The 24,673-nt window shown below is 34.7% G+C and overlaps 2 protein-coding genes and 1 long non-coding RNA gene across 6 annotated transcripts in view; 2 read left to right on the forward strand and 1 right to left on the reverse strand.

Moving 5' to 3' along the window:
• The window catches only part of LOC139809517 (uncharacterized), a 41,250-nt gene extending 29,359 nt beyond the window's left edge, over window positions 1–11,891 (reverse strand). For 3 of the 4 annotated variants that reach the window (XR_011731113.1, XR_011731116.1, XR_011731115.1), the window contains exons 1-3: window positions 11,761–11,891; window positions 6,580–6,831; window positions 6,223–6,489 (exon numbers count right to left, since the gene is read on the reverse strand). This is a non-coding gene — a long non-coding RNA (uncharacterized lncRNA). The remainder of the gene's footprint in view (window positions 1–6,222; window positions 6,490–6,579; window positions 6,832–11,760) is intronic. The other variant, XR_011731114.1, reaches the window with a different exon arrangement.
• Mesr6 (misexpression suppressor of ras 6) overlaps window positions 1–24,673 on the forward strand; it is a 618,760-nt gene that overhangs the window by 35,469 nt on the left and 558,618 nt on the right. The window lies entirely within an intron of this gene.
• On the forward strand, window positions 15,642–21,781 carry LOC139810448 (KIF-binding protein-like). Its single transcript, XM_071774001.1, has 4 exons — window positions 15,642–15,820; window positions 16,270–16,421; window positions 19,839–19,973; window positions 20,062–21,781. The coding sequence occupies exons 1-4, from the start codon at window positions 15,642–15,644 to the stop codon at window positions 21,594–21,596; spliced, it is 2,001 nt and encodes a 666-aa protein (XP_071630102.1). The 3' UTR covers window positions 21,597–21,781.

Here is a 24,673-nt window from a genome sequence, read left to right on the forward strand (position 1 = left end):
GAATACAATATATAATTACTGACGTGCCTATTACTCTCCAAGAAGTAAACATGAAGTTTAGATGAGAATCGAGATGATATCAACGCCAAGTTGGCGCCAACTTTCAGTCTGCGACACATTGCTTCCTGTTTGTTCCGCGATACGTGAATCATACCAGACAGGTCGACGTATCGGACGATCATCATGCCCCGTGTAATAAAGGATGAAGGCTCCTAATTGCGGTTTAATGACCTCATCATCCGGTCCATTCCACGAAAATACGTTGCTTTGTTCATGTACTTTCCTTTTTGTTTAAGGCCAAATTCGCGAAGTGAAATTCTGTAGAATAGAATCGAAGCAAATTATTGCCACGATCCATTCTGCAGTTCTCAATTTGAATATTCAGAACGTTCTTACTTATATTGTTTTTGCACTCTTACATTTAGTTTTTCTACAAACACAATCAATAAGTACTGTACAAAAGTTAAAAGAAATATTATAAAATTTTTTAGCTTTATTTTTGTTTATATATAATTTTTTTAAAATAAACCATTAAATACAAGTAAAATAAAAAATAAAATACAATGATGGAAAATGAGAATTATGATGCATTCGTTAAGTATTGTTGCAAATACTAATTATATGCATCATATATATGTATATATAAAAGTATATCAAAGTATTCTTTATAAAATCAAGCTGATTTCGTGTTTGCAAAAATTATTCCTAATTACCTGTCATTAATTTATATTGAACTTAATCGTGTAAGAAAATTTATTACTATAGATTTATATAATACAATAACGAGGAAAGACTATTTTTTCGATTGTACACCAATTATCAAATACATCCTATATTTTCGAGAACAGCTGAAGCTTGAAAATAATTGGATCGATACAATTAGAGAGTGCATCCATTCTTGAATTTCTTTCTACACTTTTTCTACTCATCGCTATCTCTTCGTTTTCTTCTTCGGATGAGGAATGGAGGCAAGGAACATTCTTCTCTCTATATATAATGGAATTGAACGTTTCTTGTTCCAAATAAGCTGACTCGGCAGTACCAATAAAATTTAACAAGATTCGAATTTACAATTTACGGAATCTTTGTTTCTCTTTTCTTTGCATCTTATATAATATACACACATACACATACATATTATTGTTTTATTTAAGAATATACAATGTGACTTTTATTGTATATTTCTTTTTCTTTCTTTTTATATGATTGTTCTTTTCGTTCATTTTATAATGATTCTTCTCTATCGTAACTATTAATAAACCGGACGAGAACATAACTCATTTAGTCTTAAAAAGTTATAATTGTTGAAACTTATGGCTTGGTATTAATAAAACGTTATATGCATTGCGAAAGAAATTTTATATCGCCGAATCATATATAATCGTGACATTTTAAAGAACTTTTTAATTTTCGTAAAAGAAATTATATAAAGACTCATGATTGTTTGTTTTTAACATTTTATCCTGTATTCTCTTCGAGTCGTCGTAATGTGCGTCCGATTTTTCTTTCTTTTCATTTTTCTTACCGTGTGTAAATAATCGACAATCACGTCTCACGAAATCACTGTCGTACTTTTCTATGGAATCGGCATTATATTCGAACAAATTGCAACTGTCATAGATGTGCCGTATCATGTTGTACGGGTTATTCTACACGTGTACCCTCGCTTGCAACTTCGGTTCTCGTTTCGTACAAGAGAAAAAAAACACGAGAAAATGATCGTGCTGGTCGATTCGCAGATTGTTAATCGTAGATCCGCCTGGGAACCAGTTTCTTCGCATACGACGAACGTCTTTTTATCGATGTCTGAACGCGGCGCTATCATCTTCGCCCAATTATTGATCCGTCAAAGGCATTTGAAAGTTATGCGACAACCTGTAGTGATTTATTTTTTCGCATTATCGACATATTTGGACATTTCGATTATGCCGTTCCTCTACGAGACGCGATTGGCGTCACACGAATTTTTCTCCGATCACTTGAGTTTATAAAACCGCTTTGAAGTATGAAAATCACGAGTCTTTAAGATCTGTAGCAACAATCTTCACTTTTCCGTCATGTCGGAACATACAAAGCATTTTTGAGCCGTATTTTCTAACGATGGATATGAACAGCTAAGATTGGAGATTGGATGTTTAAAGTTTTATTCGAAAAAATGTCAATAATTTTGAAAAATCAGTGAATAATACAATATTATATATAAATGTAAATTTAATTAAAGTTAAATATTAAATAGCGTATTTTATTTCACCGCGTTTAATTTTATAAACGTTGATTTAACAACATCATATATAAAAAATAATATAAAAATTATGTTTTTACGTGTACCGAGAAGATAATTAGTCAATTTTAATACAAGTAAGATATCAATCATACATAATCCGAAAATTTTATTTATTCAAAGTGGATATAACTTTTACGTCGACATATTTTAAGTTTATATATTTTAAGATAATATATGACTTCGTACATAATCTCTAACAAAGAATGAAAAAAATACAATTTGAATGCTCTAGCACTAGCCCTACACAGTTCCAACTTGTACAACATACCGGCCTGGCTAGATCGATCAGGATCCCCGCATTAATCATGTGGATCGCCGAAAGAAAGTAATCAGTGCTGCTTGTTGAGCATGTTTTCAATTAAACGTGGTAAATTGCGGCTTGCTTCATTTACAATTAAGCGCGCTTCTTAAGGTTCGGAAGACGACGACTGGGTTACACATTTGCAATCAATGTCGATAATATAACACAGGGTAAAGCTCTCGCTGCGCGATCTTAATGAGCTTTATGCACTGTTGTTGCTTCATCAACCTCCCACTGTAATTGTAAATGAATCCCTAATTCATTCGAATCGTCCTGCGCGCGGCCGCGCGCGTGTGATGCGTGTTTCTTGCTTGCTAACAAGAATCTCTAATAGAAATAGATATTCTGAGAAACTCCCGAGTACCTTACCCGCGGCGCGTTTCATGATGAATATGAAAACTTGTGGTGCTCCTACACTCGTTATTCATTCTACGTTGATAGATTCAGTAACACACGAAGGCGGACACTTTTCATAATTTATGATTCATATCACTCGCTTATTGAATGTGCTGCACGGGAGTACCATAGAACGGAATGAGGGTGCATCAGCGGGAAGATCACTTTACACATTGGAGCAAAAAAAAAAGCATTGTTCAGCACTTAAGTTAGTACAAGTAAAGTTTAAATTTTACTCATTTTCAATTTTTATAATCTATATATTCTCAAAATTTATGTGATGCTGGAAGTTCCTTTTCATTCTACTGCTGATGCATTTTTCTCCCATTCGGAACAGTTATTTTATTTCAAGACTATATTCTCTAATCTTTACTAGTATTTATCTAAAATTAGTAAAAGTATATAACAGCAAGATTAAATACTATCATACAGATTGAAAATGCTTTGCTGCCATTGCTGATGACGACCGTATCTATTACTCAATAAGAGACATGTAATAGTGTGATGTATCAGAAAAATACTTATTACAACACAATAAAAAAATTAATCCAATCAGTAATATTATCAAAATTTTAGTTAGTCAATAACTTGATAACTAACTTTATCGGTTTACGTACGGAATATCACTTGAAATTTGAATGGGCTGGGCATATTTGAATCGGATATCGCACACGTGAGGATTCTGATACTTTAGCGGCACGGACCGTACGTGAGCGTACGTCGACACGTACGCGCCGTTAAGAAACTTCCTTATTCGGATTGTCGTGCCGCTGTCACGTGCAAACCATCCGGTCGACATTGTTGCATTCTTTCACCGAGTCTTTCGCCGAGTCCTTCGCCGAGCGTTTCGTTGAACGCTCGGCTCTCAGAACTTCTCGCCGAAGAACCTTTTCCAGTTGAGAGAAATCGCTACGTGTTCGCGATTTTATCCGGTTGTATAGTGCAAAATAGAACGATAATTTTTTTCTGTACGAAGACATTGCGTTTATGTGATTGCAAAATAATGCGATCCATAATGCGAATCTTTTCGTAGTGCTAGCAACGAAGATACGGACCACCATTTACTGCTATTTTTATGAAGGATCTTGTACATTTCAATATTTTATGCAGTTGTTAGTTGCAAATCGTTGAATGGAAACTGAAACTATAGAAGAACTAAAGAGACATTCGTAAATTTTTCGTGTGACTATATAAAGATTAACTTGTATTATACGCGAGCTCCCCTCATTAAGGGTGATTACACAAAATAAATATGTCAAAAATCCATGGAATGACTGTAATCGTAAATCAGTAATCTTGAAAGCGCGGGCTTGAGCAGCGCTTTCATTAATCTATATGTCATTAATTAAACATATCATTACGGCGCGAGAAGCTGATGGCCAGCTCCCGAATTGCAAGGTGTACTCTGATTCGATTTCTACGTGCCGATCGATCGGTTGGTGCTCGATTAAAAAGAGAACCGCGTAATCGAGATAAGTGGAGCTACTTTATAATAAGAGGGCACACTTTTGGCTTTGGCGATCATAGGTGTTGGTACCTGCCGTTGTGTCTGTCGTGAAATATATAATAGAGATAAGTCGCTATTGCGGTAACGTATAATTTGACGATATATCGTGCTAATTAATCGCACTTTATTCCCGAACCATCCTCTCGATTTAACAATGTAACTTCTCAGACGCGACAGCTAATTTAACGGAGGACTGTCAAGATGGTGGGAACGATCTTCATTTCGAGAACAGTCAGATATCTATCGGATATCTGTCGGTTACAAAGTTTTACATCGATTATTTGCGCTATAGGGAGAATTAGGGACGTATCAAGCGTAAGAATTTTTTAAAAGATATAATTGAATCACCATCATGATCGAAGGAGTTAAGATAGATGATCATTCGGCGGATTGTAAAATTAGAGCGTATTTTTTTTTTATCGAGAGATAACTCGATGCACGAACTTGAAAATATTATAGGTTTGGTGCTGTTAAAAATTATTATGCCGTCGGAATTTACAGATGAAGATAAAAGTAAATGAGCGATCGTGTTGCTTGTTCTTATGTCATGTTTGTCGCACTTGGAAATGTTTTTCATATTCTCCCGGCAAAATTGCTCTCGCGCCAGACCGCACAACGGCCGCGATAACAATTTCTATTGGATAATGGGCCGATTTAGCAAAAGACCCGCCAACCTGCGTTGCTCACGATAGCGTAATAGATAACACGATACAGAATGATAACGCTATAGACATCGCAATAATTTAACCTTTATAATAGCGTAACTGCATATTGTTCGTCATTATCGTCTAGCTTATCTCGTGGAACGTAGACTGGAAATTCGCTGAAATATAGTTACACAAACGAGACAGAGTAAATATCTTTGACGACAATCTTTTTTTTCCTCCTTAACAACACGCAATTCGCAATTTATTAAATATTTGATACGAGTTACGTGCACGCGGTGCAACTCGTATTTATGCAACACGTGTAATTGAAAATCAATAATGTATTTAGTACTTTATATGTATTGGATATTTTAAGTACTATTATGTAATGCTATCATGAATATATTTTACTATTATATAATGATTGATTAAATCTGCGTGATTATTACTGGAACAAGTAAAATATTGGTTAATCTGTTGCATTGACATTTTATGATATAAAAGATATAGAATATTTTTTTACACTTTAATTTAACTTGGAATAATTTTATTGTTTATATATTTAGTAAAAAACTCTAACTTATATTTATAATATCAGTAGTATGTACAAAAAACTGATACAAAATAACAATATTAATTGAGATGGTATATTCATAAGTGTTAAACAGTCAATAAAATCTAATAAAAAATATAAAAACAAAATTAATTTGAAAAAACTGCTTTTAATTATCTGTTTCTTGATGAGTACCAACTACGGATATTCTGTAGGCCTAAAATATGTAAGTCCGTCGGCCATCAGCTGTATCTCTAAATGCAGCTATACTTTTATTTTTAAATTTTTGCTTTGAATTTTAAATAAATTACAAAGTAAAATCGTATATATATTGTAATAAGTAACAATAATTTAAATTGAATGTTTCTTAAAGAATAAGTTTACTTCTACGCGCGCCCCGAAGTATTTTTTGTTCCGATAAATCGACTATGCCGCTAATGATCACTGTTAGTACAGATAATAGCTTTTTCACTTCGATTCTAGTTTCCGTGGCGCTTTAGGTGGCTAGCGAACGTAGTTTGTTTGCTTACTTACACTGCTGCCGATCGCTGTCAATATTATTACGCTGAGCGGTAGGTGGCCCGGGAATAGCTCCATGCCGTGGTTCACTTCTATTTGCCATATAACTTCCCGAGAGAACCGATCCATCGCCCGATGAGTGTAATCAGCAGCTGCCCCTCCGTCCCGTCTGTGGTAGACGTGTTCTCGTGGCTGGCGCGCTTTTTAGTCGCATACTCGACGTCGTTATCGATATCATTATACGAGAGCTGTAGGTGGGCAGTGCAGATCGGTGGCCTTATCCTAGAAACCGAAACAGAGAGGATTTTCCTTACCCTCTTTTGCATGTAATCGCCGATGGTGCTACGCGTGTGGATCCATCATCGGACGTACGCAATCATCGGACGGGGGCTCACGGGGGGCTTCCCTCCTCCTTGTTAGACATACATATTCTGCGGCGCGTTGGCCAGACCATTCTCGAATCGTTCCTCATTTCCGTTCGGTAACGACATCGGCTGCATGCTTTTCTTTTTCCTTTCCGGGCTCGAGTGGCATGACAGGTTCTTCCACCTCCTTTTTTCTCGAACGGCGCAAAACACTCGCCGATCGAAGCGTAAATGGTGCATCGTTTCGTTCGATCCGTGTCTGTATATAATAAATCAAACCGATCTTTTGGTCATTTCGTCCACATCCCAGTGGATGGACATTGCAGTGATTGTAGTTGATGTTAATGTTAACCTCTATGATCAAAGAAGTATGCGACATATACGCGGTTTCTTATGTAATGTCTCTGACTCGACGTTAACTTTTAATTTGATACTTATATCAACTGTCATTAACTTATGAATATGAAGGGTCACTTCGATCAAACTCCGATTAACTTAATCGTTGATTAGTCCATTGGAAATGACCAATCGCATTATTTGTCAATCTATTTAATGAGCAAATAATGCGATTGATCATTTCCAATGGACTAATCAACGATTAAGTTAATCGGAGTTTGGTCGAAGTAGCCCTAAGTAATTTACAATTATCCCATATAACTGACTGCAAATTACAATTAATTACACAATTAATAAAAAATAAATTTTATTTTGTATTGTTCTTACATTTTTAAATAAATCAATGATATATAATATCATTGTTCTCACTATTAGGAAAGAATTAATCTAATGTAGATATCTATACTTAAGAATGCCAAATGAATGATGTCAATTCATTGTACAATGTATCGTAATTTTTTCATTAAAATAGCGATGATGAAGATCATAATCTACATATAACAACTAAATCAAACAAACTCGATTAAATCAGTCTACATCTAGATAATTATTTAATATTTGGACGTTCTTAACTAACGTTATTTTCTTCGAATTCTTATTACCCAATGTTCTAAAAGGGATGTTTTCTCAATTAATTACGAAAAAACTGCAAGTTTTGCTTTTCTTTGTTGTGAAATTATGGTGGATTGACCGGAGCCGCATACCGCTTCGAAGAGGATTGCCTTGAAAGTTTTGCACGAAGGGGGCGAGAGGCACAGGAACCGGGAATCAGGAACCAGGAACCGAGCGGCAGACCGGCTTGACTGGTCCAGAGCCTGGTCATTTGTAGGTGTATGTACAGGTACACGTAATACATCAACGGATCGAAATGCATGTGGCTGCCTCGCTCACGTAATCCGCTGGGAGTGGCGCGATACTGCTCATTCGATTATTGTTGGCTAGTTCGTGCGATTCGGAAGATAGATTCAAGGGCAAAATGTCACATTTGTGAAAACAAAATGAAAATTTTCTACCTAAGTTGGTCCAAGCGGTAATTTAGGAGAGATCCTTCAGGAAAAGATATCAATTTAGAAATCACTTGAAACTTCTATAAAAAGCGACCCGCCGTTTGCTCAAATATGTAGGTAGTTCAATATACAATTTTTCGAATTTGAATCTTGATAGTATGAATATTAGCAAAAAAAGGAGTGATGGTTTATACATATATATAAATATAAAAATTAAAATAGGATATGGGCATGAATGCTATTTGTCAATATTAAATAGCTACTTTTTAAAATAGGATATTAATTAACATTATTACTTTTATTTTAAAGTAAAATTATTTTTCTGAAATATGTGTTCTTTTATCTTTTCTTTACACAGATTAAAAATAAAATTTTATTTTTTAATAAAGTGCTTATCCTTTATACGAAACTATTTCTGTCATCTTTTCGTGCATTTTATGTGCATTTTCATGTGTGGCGTGTAGTTCACGGAAGCGTTAGAGTGGCACTGATACAACTTATGAAAAAACTCCTGAAAAAACTCTTGGTCGAGAAAAGGTTAATCATTAAGTACCTAGAAGGACGAAGTGGAAATTATTAAATTACTACTTTGGTTACTTATCTGACAAGTCACATGATGGCAAAGTTATTGATGTTCCCTTTGCACAGTGTAGGAATGGAAAATAATAAAGTAATGCAAAATTTTTTTGCAATTCGATAATTCTACCAAGATTGCGATATCGAATCGTAACTTCTTATTATAGTATGAGATTATCGTTCGTCATGGAGGCCGTATATGTACTTTAATATTGCATTATTTTTGCGTATCAATTTTTTACTGTAACAAATTGGTTGAAACTTTTATTTTTACATTTGTGAAAGCAGAGATTCGAATTAATACATTTTTCAATATAATGTTAATTGTAACAATATAATGATTAATGATATATGTATCGAATATTACACATGTTTTTGTTACGATACAAATAGTGTGATGGGTTTTGAACATAGTGCAATTTTGAATAATTATTTTTTACGAATCAGTAAAATGAACTGTGATTTTTCGGATAAAAATCTTAGTATAATTATTATTCTTAATATTCTCGTTTCTAATATTTGATTCTGTTTGCGTTAAAAAGAAAATTCAATAATATTTTAAAGAATTATTCCATTAAATAAACTTTCAAAAAATTAAATACAGCGAATATATAAACCGAATGCACCGATCGGCAGCTGATATTCGCGATTAAGGATTTCCTTATTACTATTTTCGCATAAAATTAATTTAAGTAATGTCGTTTTCGTTCGATTTTGTGAGATATATTTATAGGCATGTTTGATCGCAAAAAATTTTAGTCGTCTTGTAAACCGGTCATTTCATTGAATGTAGTGCTCGATATTACTCGCACGTAGAGTATTGACATTCTAATAGAAACTCATAGCCATAAATACTGAAAGTCAGAGTCCGGTTGGTTGTTAGTTATCATTATATCGTGATGAACGATTTATTTTCCGAATTAGTGTCGTAGTTACTTTTTATCTCAGCGAGCTGGCGAAATAGCATTCACACGATTTATACTTTTGACCGAAGGGCAAAAGCATTGCTCAAGTCAGGTTAATTAGCATGTCGAGACGTTTGTGAGGTCGATAAGTCATAAAATGGTCCTTGTCTAGAATGACTAGAAATAATTTTGTTCAAATAACTTTGGAATTTAATAATTTAAAATATAGATCTTGTTTTTCGCTTTTTAACTATTTTAACTGCCAATTATGTCTTTATCGATTTACATAATAATGTTTGCATAAGTTGATATCGTATTTCTCATCAAAAACTAATTGCGATAATCATGGACAAGACGTTATCTTGATTGCATATTGCTGATATCTTAATTGATCTATCTATCAGCTAAGTCAATGAAGGGCATGCTTTTCTTAATTTTATTCGACGTACACATCTCTTTCTATTGCTTATTATATATGTCTCACTTATTATTATTATATTTTATATATATACATATAATTAAAAAATACTAAAATATCTACTACTAAAATTTCATAAATATATCTAATAATAAAATAAAAAATAAAATTAAATATTTCTTTTTTAATTCTTTTATTAAAAAAATAAAATGCAAACTATAAAATATTTTTCTGTTTTGATATGTAAATTAGGTAAATAGTTTGTTTATCTCTTGAGAGTTACCTCTCGTCTATAAAATATGAGATAAGATTAAAAAAATGATATAGAAATTGTTTGTGTATGTGTAAAAGAGATGAAAGTTATAAAGATAAAAATATTAATTTTTATGTTACTTTACTTTTGACATCATATCGTTATCTATAATATTCAGTAATCAACAGGATCTCTCTCTAAGTTGCATTAAAAAAATTAATGCATTTACAAGTAGCATAGATTTAATTAACGCAAATTACAAGTTCAATGAGAAATGTTGCCATTTTTCGATGGCAGTCGAAGAATGATGGGTTTATATATTCGCCTTGTTAAGTTGGCGATTTAAGCTACGACCTGCCCGACGCGGACGTGACGCTCTGTCCGACGTTCGAAAGGAAATCAGATATAATCGCGTGAACGTATCGACACTGGAAAAAGAGAAGAGATGCTTTTAATTAAAAATAATTATGCCCCGCACACACGTCGTGCGTGCAGGCTGCATTTAGCTGTCACCGCGTGAGAGACGCCAGCAGGCAGCGGAACTTGAATATTAATCGAGATCCGGCGATCGCGACAAATTGCCTATCAAAGTAGCGTCAGTCTCGTGATCGTCTACGATCTACATCGTTCAACGGGCAGGTTATTATTACGGGGACAACTCGTTACAGGATCCCGATGGTGTATCGCAAAATGTTCGTTCGTGCAGCCTGCTTCCCCCATCGTCATTTTTTTTTCATTGTGTGCAGTCTTATCTCTTTATTTTCTTTCTTTTTCTTTTTCCTTATACATGGAGTAAGACATGCGGAAATAAATCATTTTTTTGTTTGTTTGTTTTTATTATATTCAATATAGCGAACATTTTCTTTTCTCGTGTTTTTACTAAAATAATTTAAATTGAGATTTGAGATTAAATTGCGATTTCTTTTTTTATAGACTTATGTTATTAATTTCTTTTTTTTCATCTTTATACTCAAGAAATCATGACATCATTTATTCTCTAATTTTACTTCTATAGATCTATAGAAGTACTATATAGATCAAACAGAAGTTAATTAAAAATTTTTTACGTGCTATGTAATGTTCTCCTTTTACTCACAGAAAAAGCAATATTATATCTTCTCTTTATATTTACTTATGCACATCAAAGGTTGTCTTTTTAAAATTGAAATGGGTGGTGACCTCTTTTTAAGAAGTTAACAATTTAAAAAATTTTACAATTCTTACGAATTTCATTAAATATCTATACTGTTTGAGTTGATTATGCAAGAATTATTATGTGAGATAAAAATATTTCTCTCGACGAGATAAGGATGTTTCCAACATCCAACAGCATGCTTTCAATGGAGTTTTCAAGCCCTGAACCGTATAATATTTAATGATCGTCCTTAGTAACGAGTTCACCCAAGTGCGTTCACAGTCGATATTGCACCCTTCGCGCCACACCACTTTCCACTATTGTATCGCGAGCAAAAGCTATATATATCCGAGAGGGAGGCATATTTCAAGGTTATTCGGCTGCTTCTGTCTAGCACCGAGGGCAGGATCGACCCAATCCTCCTCAACGAACCTCCCAGGCTGTTGCCGTGGCAACAGACCAGGCCAGGCTTTCCTAATACGTTTCCATCCTACCTACCCTCGCATCGTCGAGTTTTCCCTGTCGGCCTCGAGGGTGGCAAGTGCACCCGGTCGGAGATCTTCAAAAGGAAGAAAACACGATTTCACGAGCGCCATTCGTTCGGCTTCGAAGCGTCGACTGGGGAGGGAGGACGGCGAGGGATCCGGCGAGGATCGTTTGAAAGGGGGTTGGAGAGGACCGGGGCATGGGCAGGGGGTGAGAGAAAGGAACGAGAATATCCATGCATAGAGCATCGAGACGGGCGATAGGACGGGCGTTGCTATGCCGACGAATTATCATTTGCGCCCCTGTGCGTCGCTGTAAAGGGAGTCGTCGGCACCCTCTCCGCATGGTACATATACTTGGCCCCGCCTCCGGGCGCCAACGACATCGGTATAGATTTTTTTTTCCTCTGGCTCGACGTTCTCCACTTGAGAACGGCGCGACGCCGACGCCCGAATTTCGTTCAACCTATTCGTCCCTCTTTCGCCCTTCTTTTTTTTCTTTTTCTTCGCTATCGCGGCTCGAGATAGATCAGAGGAGCTCTCTCGAGCACGCTTGGACCGCGACGACCTTTTGTCGCCGGATTTTCGCCTTCCTTCCCGTTGTGCGGATGGCTGGCTCGATGCGGGCGGCGACGTCGGTGACGGCTGCGGTGACGACGCCCGGCCCGGCCCGGGCACTCGAAGCCTTCGTGGGCGAATGACACGTCGCGCTCTGATGAATTTGAAGGGCGCCGCACCGGGGCTGCGATTCGGCTGGGGATTTCGGGACTGAAGATGTCGGACCTTTTTCCCCACTTCCTCCTGTCTGCGTGTAATTGACGTCGCCGCCATTATCCCATGCGCGAATACTTGTACAGTCGAGAACGAGCACAGACGACTTTTTTTTAATGTTATGAGGTTTTTTGCAAGTATGAAATTAAATATCGCTTTAATTTCAATTAAGTTTTTCGAGAAGGTTTTTGAATATTACTTCTGCAATTTTCGGTCTTTTTAAATATTAATTGCTTCAATTTCTGTAAAATTTTTGAGAATATATATATATAACTTTTGAATTATATTTTTAAGAAAATGTTCCAACTGAAACATAATTTTCAATAAACAAGAGTTTCAAACAAAAATATCTTGAATTTTAATATGAATTGATGCATTATTTTTGTTCTAATCCATCAAAAATGAAATACACATCTAGTATTATAATTGAATAAAAATCATTGTTATAAAAAACGAAAATAATATAGAAAAATTAACAGATATTCTACAAATTTAAAAACAGTGAAATTAAATTAAAAAGTATGCAATATTTAAATTTAATTTATAGCTAAAATGTGCGTGTAATATTTCTTTAAATTTGTACAAGCAATACGATATAATATGCAATGCTGTTAAAAGGCAAATAAACGCCGCACACATAAGATTAACTGAAATGTATTAAATTGTTTATGGAAATTCAAACATCCTATTACGCGTATACGCGTACTGGCGTAATGGCATTCATATATGAATGCCATTAAAATTGTGTATTTCACATGCAATCCATAGGGATGTGAGTTTGCTGTACAATTAATATAATGTCGTTTGCGTGACCATAACGAATAATTTCCACATACTGTAACAACATTTCTGTCATTTTAGCAGCGGACATGATAACTGAAATTAAACGAGTCTTACGAGTGTGAAATTAAAGTTTACGAGACATTCACTAATTCGACAATTGCATTTTCAGAATTGTGGTAGTAGCATGGATAGTATATGTTTCATATGCTCTATAATTTGATTATATACGTACTACTTTGCTAATTATTGTTTATGAAAAGTTGTAAATTTATTTTTGAGCGATTTTGACGCAAACGTTTGCTTGTCTTTCTCTATTTCTCTGCAATAATAAAAAGTAAAATATGATATATGTATAACGAAGCAGTTTTCGAGACGCTAAATTTGGAAGCAAAATTGAAATTACAATGTAGATAAAATATTTAAAATAAAAAGTTGCAAAAGCGTGTATTTGTGTTTTAAATATGGCAACTTTTATAATTTTGATTATAATTTTCAATAATAATAGTTTAGACATTATTTAGTATCATATACCATAATTTACTTTTAATGATATATAATTTGTTATTAATAATAATTTTTAATGGTCCAATTTATTTGAGTTTAATATAATATTTACATCATAAAAATGTTGTAAATGCCTAATGTAAATAATTCCATTATGAGTAATCTTCAGCATAAGTATTCACATTAAAAATGTTACGTAGTAACTACGCTCATAAAGAAATGTTTAGATCATCATAAAATCATTTATGAAGTATAAAATCATTGATGACAAATTGTTTACGGTGTAAAAATTGTTAACACCGCAGAGTTGACAACTAAGTATTTAAACACGATTTTGTCGGTAACATCATCACTAAACATAACTCATGTATGCACAGCCGTTAAAAATGGATTTAAAAATTAATGACTTAACTATAATCATGTATAGATATTAATATATTGTATCGTGACTGTGTGTGTGTGTGTAATATATATAATTATATGGAAATGATAACTTGAAGAGCAGATGCTTGAAATCGGTTTTACGGAAATATTTGAACCCACCAATTTTCGCATGCTTGAGCGAATCTTTTGGTAATCAAAAATCTCTGGCATACATTTCTTACTCTTAAAATTACCATTCACCAGGGAGAGTCCCTCGGATTATGTTTATTGACGCGGGCGAAAGTAAGCAAAAGCGATGATAAAGTTTTTAGGTACTCTACAGAGATAATTAAGTGTGCATTACTCTCCGCGCACGCGCGCGGCTCGTAACAATGGCTTCATCGATAGAACGACTGAATTCTTATCATTTGTTTTTCTCCATCGTTTCCTAATAGGGAGAAATTCACGCAACTTGCATGCTTGCCGGGCAAATTTCTGCGTTCCGCGTCAGTTGAATCGCGCACGGCTTCGATTATCGCTAATTAATGCTTTAACGAGTGCTCGTGTCTGGAACGGTGAAAGGGGCAGTCGAGTGTTCTCGAGTTAATTTCTATGGGGATTTGAACAGATCGATGCCGACGTCAGCGTCTTTCTCTTTCTCTTGTTCTATTTCTCTTTTTTCATGCACGGATTGAATCAACTGAGTGAGTAGGTCTGTTTCACAGTCGTGAATTTCTCGCTACAAATTGGTTGCGATACGAGATATATGCGAAACTAAGGCGGCAATACTTTAGAATATTGTGTTTGACAAATTTGCAAAAATTTATTTATTTTAAAATAAATATAAACAGTCCACATATAAATTGATTGTTGTTAATTAAAAAAACGGAGTCGATTGTTGTTATTTATAGGGACTACTTTTCTATTAATTTATTATTAAAAATATAACAAAAGCAAAAACAATGTGAAATGTTACCACGATGAAGATGAAGACAATCAATGTGTTGAAAGTAGCACATTTTAATTGAAATTTAATTCTATTTATTTTGTTCTACAGCAGTAAATAAAACAAAAATTTGAGATAAATAAAACGTTTCTCATAAATGCGATAATAAAAATAGCTAAGATGCATGAATAATGAATAAAAGCGACATTAATTTCTAGTTGAAAGCGAATCAGCGAGAGCTCTCGACGCTGTTTGTGTCAAATAGGAGCGGCATCAGAACGATATAATGATAAAATTCATCACGGAGATCAACGGAATTTTAGTCATGTTGAAAGTCACGCTTTTGCCTCGCGTACGTCCTCGAATATATCGCAGAGTTTAATCCAATATCTCTTGTATGCATACCGTACGTACAATCCGGCGTCGATCACAAAGAGGATCACGAGAATCGAGAATTGCGGCGCGCATGTGCGCGCTCGCACACCGATACGCATCACAAGTCCCATGTGCATTGTGTATGGTATAGGATGAGTGGCACTCGGAGGGTCGAGGGTCCTTTCACGATATACAGCGGAGACCCATGGGGTTTCCCTCCGTATCGTGAGCTCTCCCACCCACCCACCCACCCATCTTGGGTGGCCTTTGCGAAATCCTCGAGCGAGATGGTCGACGCCCTTGTCGAGAGAGCATGCAGGCGAAGAGAAGGGTAAGTTGTGTCGGCCATGCTGCCGGGGGTGTGTCCGAGGGTGGAGACTCGACCGTGGGTCTCCATGACAACCTCGTTCGGTCCCGACCAGCCGGAAGTGACGGCCGCGATACGCGGTACACTCAACCCTCCAACCGGAAGTCGCCTGTAAGCGGAAGTTCGGCGGTGGGAGCCGCACGAGGGAGGAACGAGTAAGGAGGGGCTCCGGGAGGGTCGGGACGGGGGTGGCGGGGTTATGGCATGGTTAGCTGGCAAAAAATGAGAAAGAACCATGCGATCGCCCGTTGATACAGCTACGGCGAAACGCACCCTACCGTGACGTCGGGATGATCGATGACGATGCCGGGAGGACGTGTGATACACGTATGCGGTATACTCGCCGACAGTGTGTCGGTGTGTCCTTTGTTTTCCCCTGCGCCACGTTGATACCCAATTCGACTTAATCATAGGTTTCGCGTAAGTGCATTAGGATGTATCAGATTGATACGAGCGCGCCTCGTTTGGCACATCGTGGCGCATAATGAGACGACGCGCAGTCGTGACGAAGAGGAAACGATGCGTGTATTAATTTATCCGATTAAAATCGCGGCAGAATTTACAGGTGAGTTTTACCCGAACACCATTGAGACACTTGTTTTCAATCAAAAAAGGATTTGAGCTATACATATATGCGAGAGATATATATTGTTTTTAAATTAAATGTTCTAAATTTAATGGCTATTCTTTCGTTAAAAGTATAAGACGAATGAAGGTGGTTAGAAATATACATATATATATATTTTTTAATTTTATTAATATTATATATGATTGCAATATGTAGAAGAACTTTATGATAGGGGAAAGACCTTGTTTTTCCGCAAGCCATAACATGGTATAATCTAAAATCTAAGAATATATGCAATACAATTAAGTTCTTAATTGCTGAAGGAATCACTAGATGAAAGCAATGGTGAAAGAGGAATTGCTGGGCCATTATTATCCTCCTCGCGCGAGGGAAAAACTCGCAGTTTCCCATCATGTGGAACAATCGCTTACTTACAACCGGCGCGGCGGCGAGCCGTTAATGCCGCGGGGACAAGGGGAAAAACGTAACGAGCTAAGTAGACTAATCTTTTCCAATGGCTGCCTCCTTCGCGGTCTTTCACCACCGCGTCGAGTCGAGTCGCGCCGCGCCTTCGTACGCTCGAGGAGCACGTTACAATCTCTCGACGGAGAGATCGTAATCCTTATTATCTTGATAGATGCGGCCCTCTCGTTAGCAACGATGTATTCTTTGCTCGGGCTTTACGAGCTGTAAAATAATTTAGTCGCATACGTATTAGGTGCGCGCCGCGTGCTCGCGTGGTGTGCACGTGCAGCGTGCGTTGCGTGCGCGACGCAGCATGCGGCGTCTCGTTATACACGGCTAGATACCCTGATCGACGCACCTTCGCGTATAAATATTTACGCATGCCAGGCGGAGCCTCGCGAGATCGCGTCTTCGCGCGAAGGAGACTGCATGCGAGAACACGTTCCGCGAGGGAGATCTATTCGAGATGCGACAGAGTCGAGGAGGCGTGCTGCCGTAGGGAAACGGCGTTTCCACCGAAATACACCTCACATCGACACTTAAGTCGACTGTAAATCATCGTTAGAACCCGAGTTCTCTAGCTGATATTGCAATGCGGTAGGTGTATCGCGGCACCGGTAATCCGCGATTTCATGGCATACCTTTCCTTGCAGGCGGTATGTAAGTACTCGTATACTCGCGTGAACGTCGTGAGAGCCGTGATCCAATCGGCGAAATTGTATGATGGTTCGCGCGGGCGGGAATACTGATGAATTTTCCCATAACAAATGGAAAGGCGAATATTATCCCGTTCCACGATATAAACCTCGTTTCTTGTTATGATCATTTTGTATCGTCACTTTAAAAAAGCCCAATTTCTGCGATATATATTTGAATATATTATATTTAGTCTTTTTTTTTAAGTTTTTTTATTTTTATGTGTTTTAATTTTGATAGCTTTCGATTAAGATAAATAAAAGGATAAATGCATAAACAAATAAGAAAAGTACATATTGCGCTAAAGCAAAACAAGTATGAAGAAAATCAAAATTTGCGAAATTATTCTACATTTATAATTGATTATATATTTAATCAATTATACATGTTATATTATAATTAAAGAATTTTAATACACGTGAAAGATTATTGAGGGAAATTATCCGATTGTACGAAAATATGTAGGTATACGAGACAAATAACTGTAAATGAATCTTACTTGGCGGTACTGTATAACGGTACTACTCTCGTTCGCTTAAAATGCCTTAAAATTTACGAGGAACGTATGTGTCGGTCAAATTACGATGCCAATTATATCAGCCATCTTATGTAGTGGAAAGTAGCTAATGAAACTCGATACCTCGCAAGTATGACTGCATATATATAATTGTGACTTCCCGCCGAACTTATCTTCTGTAATACTGCATTTATTCAGGAATTTTCATTTGCTGTATCGTGTAAGGTTTAGAGTATAAATATTATACGTATCGTCACACGTACACGTACATTACACGTGACAATCACACGCAATTACGACAATCCGATACATCCAAATGCACTTATACAAAACTTATGTCGAGCATTCAAAAGCCAGATAAGGCAATATTATATCCACGCTGTACCGTTCAATGAAAGATGGTGGTGGTATATGCGTAGAGCAGATTGATTATTGCCATATATACTATACCTAATGTGTTGTATATTGTTATTCGTTCAAATTAACTGAAATTTTCAAGTAATTCTCCTTGGGTTAGCTCTAAGGCAGAGAATCTACGTACATAAAATTTCAATTAATCTTAATTAAAGCCTATAGGAATGTCTATAACAATTGTTAAGGAACAATTTTATTAAAAATTTACAATTATACATTATTACATCAATCATATTACACAAACTTTGATTATATGCCCTCTTGTTTTTCATGCGCATATTTTGAAAGGCAAGGAATCCTCATCACATCACGTGAATCGAAGCGTGGAGTGTTGTGTAAATTTGCAGGGATGGATTTTTTCGAGGTAATGACCTCATCCATCGATTGGCCACGCCCAGTCGGCCATTTTTGCCGAAATTATTGAATAATTAATTAATGCTACTAATCTTTTACTTGGTAGCATCGGTTGTATCAGCGGAAGCGAAATTTTTTACAAATTTTGCGAGCTTGTACACTGATGCGTTTGCGTGATTTATTCTTTTCACGAATGTGATATTATCTGCGACAGTCGAAAGAAAATAATCTCGAAGAGATCAGTGTAAATTAAAATTTTAATTAGGTGTAGTGCTTCGAATAATCGGGCCGAAAAGATCGGAATGACGTTTATTATACGTTCTCTCATGATTTTAAATATGTATCATGTTGTATTATTTGGTATTGTTTCTTGCTCTTGACCCAAAAAAATTCTGCCTGAAAGTTAGAAGTATAGTATGTGTCTAGCAATTCACGTGTCGATAAATTGATATACATAGTTATATATACCTATATAACATATACTTATATACATTATATTCATATATGTATAAGGTAAATGTAATGTTTCGTTTTCTGAAATAGTTAATGTAACAAATACAATAATTTTTTAATATAAACACGAAGTTATATTAACAAGTAAGTTAATTTATATAAATCTAATCTTATTATAAAATTTCCTTTAGTTATTTTTTATAATTGTAATATTACGTCTTTATTATAAATTTTCAGAATTCACAATAAAAAGGATGTTTATTTTAACGAGCTCTTTTAAAAGACCATTCGACAAATAAATAAATAAGTTTGACACTTTCGATCATTGGGTAGGATCTTATGCCTCTTTTGTGGAAAACTTGTCCGCAATTCGATATCTTATAGGAGAACGCGCTAGGGACCCTAGATAAAGAGAAATGTTATCCCTATAAAATATAACTTTCAATTGGATATATCGGTGTGAACCCCCTCCAATTTTTATTCATAGCACGTGTATGCGGAAATCTCCCATTTAGGATTAGAGAACGTTTGCAAGTCGGAACACAAGTTTATGAATTTATACTGGAAGTTGTCTTTGTATCAATATCGGGCAATAATGTTCGCGTTTCTCAGACAAGTAATGGAAGAAAAATGTGCAATCCTTCAACTCGGTAACGTATATATATAAACAATTTAATTAGATAAATGTCCATGTAATGATTTTTCACCGTTAATTCTTACTGTTTATACTTTATACAGAAACGATACCGGACGAACCCGTTACAAGTATGAAAATTAGTAAGAAATTTTTGGATCTTCTGCATTTGTCATTTGAAATAAAGTACATGGATGAAGACATTGCACTAGCCAAGAAAAGAAATCAAAGCAAAGAAAAGAAAAGAATCAAAGCGATAAAGGAGAGAATGGATCTATTATATTCTAATGTAATCGAAGTTTTAACGGATCAAAAATTTGACGATATTGTTGCTTTAGCGGCAACTTATTGCAACATAGGCTTACAATATGCTCATTCTACAGAACTTGACGATTTAAATCACGCTATAGAATGTTTTATAAGATGTTTGGAACTGTTGAAAGGGAAACGGAATGACCGTAAAGCTATATTGACATCTATAAATGCAATTAACCAATTGAGTTTAGTTTCTGAGAAAGCCCACAAAGTGGTGTTGTTGCATGCGGCATTTAGACTATATTTGGAACACACATTGAGTAAAACTAATCCCATCCACATAGCAAGTTTTGTTGGTATTAAAGAAAAAGAATCAAATCCTTGTATTATCTTGAACACTTTGCATCATACAACGTTACAGGGCTTAGGACTTGAATATCTTAAGAGGCCGTATTTGAAAGATATGTACGGATTTGTACTGTATGTGGAAAGCATGTTAAACAAACGACTGAGAGACATATTGGTATTTGATAAAATAAAATTTGATGAAAAATGTCTTGATATGGCTTTAACCTTATTTGATCTGTCTAGATGCTTTCTAGCAAACGGTCATTTTGTTAAAGCTAAAAATTACATTGCCATTGCAGATTATGTAATACACAAATTTATTGAAACCATCAGTTTGGCAGAAACGGCAAAAAGAGTAAATTGTTTTTGCTTGTCTAAAAATTATATGGATGCCCGTGCCGTTAGAGATATATCTTGGGGCTCCTATGGAGTTTCTCTTTTACGTTTCTGGATGGAAAAATTCTCACAGAATAAGGATAGCAAATCTTCTGAGATACAAGATCCTATGTCAGAATCAGAAATAAAATTCGAATTGCCAAATTCAATATTTCCTGCCCTGGAAAAAGAATTGAAACACGAAACTATTGAGATCACGGAAACATGTATATTAAATCTTACTGATGCCAAATCGGTTTTTGAAAAAACTTGGAGCCTACTTGAAAGAGTAGTGAAAGAATATTTCACTGCAGACTCTAACATTAAAATGTGTGCAATGATAACACTTAAAATTTCGGATGCATACAAATATTTAGCAGGTTTTGAAGAACAAAGAGATGAGCAAATAAAACTACATAAACGGCGAGTAGAGTGTTTAGAGGACGTTCGTAAGAAATTTCGTACAACAATTGAGGACGATAGAGAATTACAAATCTACAAACGAATTTGTTACGAAGTGGTGACTTCATGTTCCACGGTTATGGATTTAATGGCCGAGGAAACATATTACGACGAATCATTTAAAGAACTGTCAATGAAAACTGATCAATATGCGAAAATGATCGCAGACAATATCGGTTTTTATTTAAATACAATTTAGATTTTCTTAAATATTTACTATATTTAGTCCTTTCTAAGATTTGTACATTTCTCATTATTAATGACTTTACATTAATGACTTTACATATTATTTGAATGTATTCCTTTATCGCATATAAGCCATAAAAAACATAAGAAACATGATTCATGTTTTAAGAAAATATCTTTTTATTACTTTTGATTGGAAAGATATTTTTATTAATTTTGGTTGAAAAGATATTTTTATTAATTTTGATTGGAAAGATATTTTCTGCAAAATAATAAAATTTGTTTGTGAAATATATAAATAATTCTTGAATGAATCATGTTCCTTAATAGTTGTATGATAGACATATGCCGTGTTTAAAAATAACACATCCTTACATTTATTATACTCTTATATTTTTATAATTGACAATAATATACAATCATATACATTATATACATTATATACATTATATGCAGTTGTATAAGATTTTTTATTATAGAAATTATATAAAATTATCTATATAAATTATATAATTTTTATAAGTATATATTCTTATACATAAACAGACAAATTGTAAAAGTTATATCAATGCTCATAGAACTGTGTGAAAAAAATATTTGGCAAAGAAATTGGAATTTTCAAGTAATTTACTCTATTTGTGTATTAAGCGATTTAAAGGCAAATATATTTTCTATACATTTAAATGCATTGACAACAGACTCCAAGAGTATATTAATTTACCTTCTCAAAGCGGCGTGTTTGATTCCAAAATAAAGTGTTGCTGGTAACTTGAAGGTATAACTAGTCTTGCGCTGATGGTGTCGAACGGATATTACGCGATTGCAGTCGCTGTGACACTCGCAGCTTTGGCCAGAAACCCATTACTTACCTTGGTTAAACAATCCCTCTAGATGCTGACAAAAATTATGCAAATATTAATATCAATTTAAATAGTTACAACAAAGAAACAGAGATTGAACGTGTATGTACAACACAGAATGTATAATTAAAATTTTCTTAAACGCATGCAGACATTCGGCAAAATATTAATATAGTCGATTTGAGATACACTATAGAACGGAACCTATTTTAATTTTCTGGCTGCTCGGTAGAAAGTCTGATCTGCTTACTTTGTGTTTTATATATATTCCATTTCTACTTGTTCCTTCTGAGATTTCTTCTATCGACTGAAAATTCAAGTTTATTTTAATGGTATCAAGTATAAGTATTGGTGAATGAGAAATATTCGGCCTCCAGTTGAACCAGTATCTCTTGTAATGTTTTGCTAGTTTTCTTATCAATACAAAAGGAATTTTTTAAATAGTAATAAGTAAAATAATTAAATTATTAATGTCAATTTAAAGTAATGTGATAGGATATGTATAATTTAAGAGAAAGCAGGAATCTGAGAATTTTGATAGGTGGTTTCAAACTTTGCTACTGAATTCGAGCTGGTTCTAATAACCAATTTTTTTCGCACCTTTTTATATCGTTATATATTACATGTATATGTATATTGCGTGTGTCTGTGCGCATTTTAATAAGCCGACGATTGATTAAATTGAAAGACTTATCAAAGCTAATTAAACGACGTAGAGAGATAATGTTTTGATCACGCGTATATGATTGCTGAGTAAATAATCTTCTTGTAACTGTTTTCTGTTGCAGGTGAGTTTAATCCATAGTTTTAATCGCATGTTATTGCTGTTGAAGATCGAGAAACGAGATTCGCATATTGCGGATTCACCTGTTATCAACAGACTGAATAATTAATTACTGCAGGTATGTTTCTTATTTAGAATCTTGTGCGATTTATTATCTTTGAACCGATAACAACAGAATAAGAAAAAGTTTGCGTGAGCACAAACATAAATTATTAGATAAGTTTATGAAAAAATAAGAAACATAAGAGAGACATAATTAGATCTCGTTATTAAAGATTTTATTATTAATTTTGTTAAATGTAGATGTCATTTAAAAATTAAGGTTATTTTTTAATTTTTTGCGTGAATATGTCGCAAGTATATGGAACAATTAATATTTTTAAATATTTTATTTCTATGCAGTGTGGAAGTCTTATGATCTTTTCGTATAAACAAATTAATTTACAAAACATTAAATTTAAACTATTTCTTCTATTGCAATAAGCATTTAATCCAATTATATTTTCAAATTTAATCTCGATATTGCTGGTTTATGCCCATTCAACCTTGAACGATTTATTTAGGGGAATAGGAAGAAGGACAAAACAGAACTATATTTATGATAATGCGCAGTATCGCAGTACGAATATGCGCTACGTATGCAATTAGCATTTTGCGGATTAATGAAGCAATTAGAAGTTATCGTATCGGTGCGTTTTATCTTGCTTTACGACTATGATCGGTTGAACTGTTCGTAGATCATTTTATTGGGATACACGGCTGTGTGAGAAGGTTTTAAAAGCGGTTATGCCGCAAAGACGCGAATAAATCATTCCGTTTGATTTCTGCAATCAAAATGTAAATCGTGTACTTCTTCTTTCCCGGATATCGTTGCATATGTCGTGGACACGTGCATCTGCGACACGGTTGTTTCAATGTGATAAATGATAATGTTATCCGCACCGGAAGGAATATTTCACCTCGAGCAAATCGATCTTCTATCGCAGCGTTTTGTCTCACGATTTATGCGCGCTTTGGTTCTCTTCCTGCGAATGTCGGGCAACAAATAGCGCGTTACTCTGAACTGCTTTTATTACATCGAAATGGGAAAATTATATGAAAATCGTTATTTATTTATATAATCAGTATACAGTATACAGTATATCAGTATACAGTATGTCATATAATTAACTTTATCCATTTTAATTAACATTTACTATACAAGAGTCTATAAGGCTTTCGTTTTATCTAGAAATTCTTTAATCAATGAAGTGACAATTTTTGATTCACAATAGAAGATATCAAAATATTACGATAACGAACGTTAATAAACGTTAATAAATAACAAATAAATGTTAATTTTTTAAATAAATAATAAATAAATGTTTATGAGTAACTTATTAAATAATCCAAGCTTTAATATGAGAAATTTATGAAACGAAATAAGACTGAATTAAATTTTTCATA

This window comes from Temnothorax longispinosus, chromosome 3 (assembly GCF_030848805.1).
Source record: "Temnothorax longispinosus isolate EJ_2023e chromosome 3, Tlon_JGU_v1, whole genome shotgun sequence".
NCBI classification, from domain to species: Eukaryota; Metazoa; Arthropoda; class Insecta; order Hymenoptera; family Formicidae; genus Temnothorax; species Temnothorax longispinosus.

Excerpts from the sequence above, each read along its gene's own strand:
- LOC139810448 (XM_071774001.1), top strand. The coding sequence starts at position 15,642 with ATGAGTGGCACTCGGAGGGTCGAGGGTCCTTTCACGATATACAGCGGA. Across the intron at positions 15,821-16,269 it reads GCATGCAGGCGAAGAGAAGG|GTTTCGCGTAAGTGCATTAG; the intron begins GTAAGTTGTGTC and ends ACTTAATCATAG. Across the intron at positions 19,974-20,061 it reads ATGTGCAATCCTTCAACTCG|AAACGATACCGGACGAACCC; the intron begins GTAACGTATATA and ends TACTTTATACAG.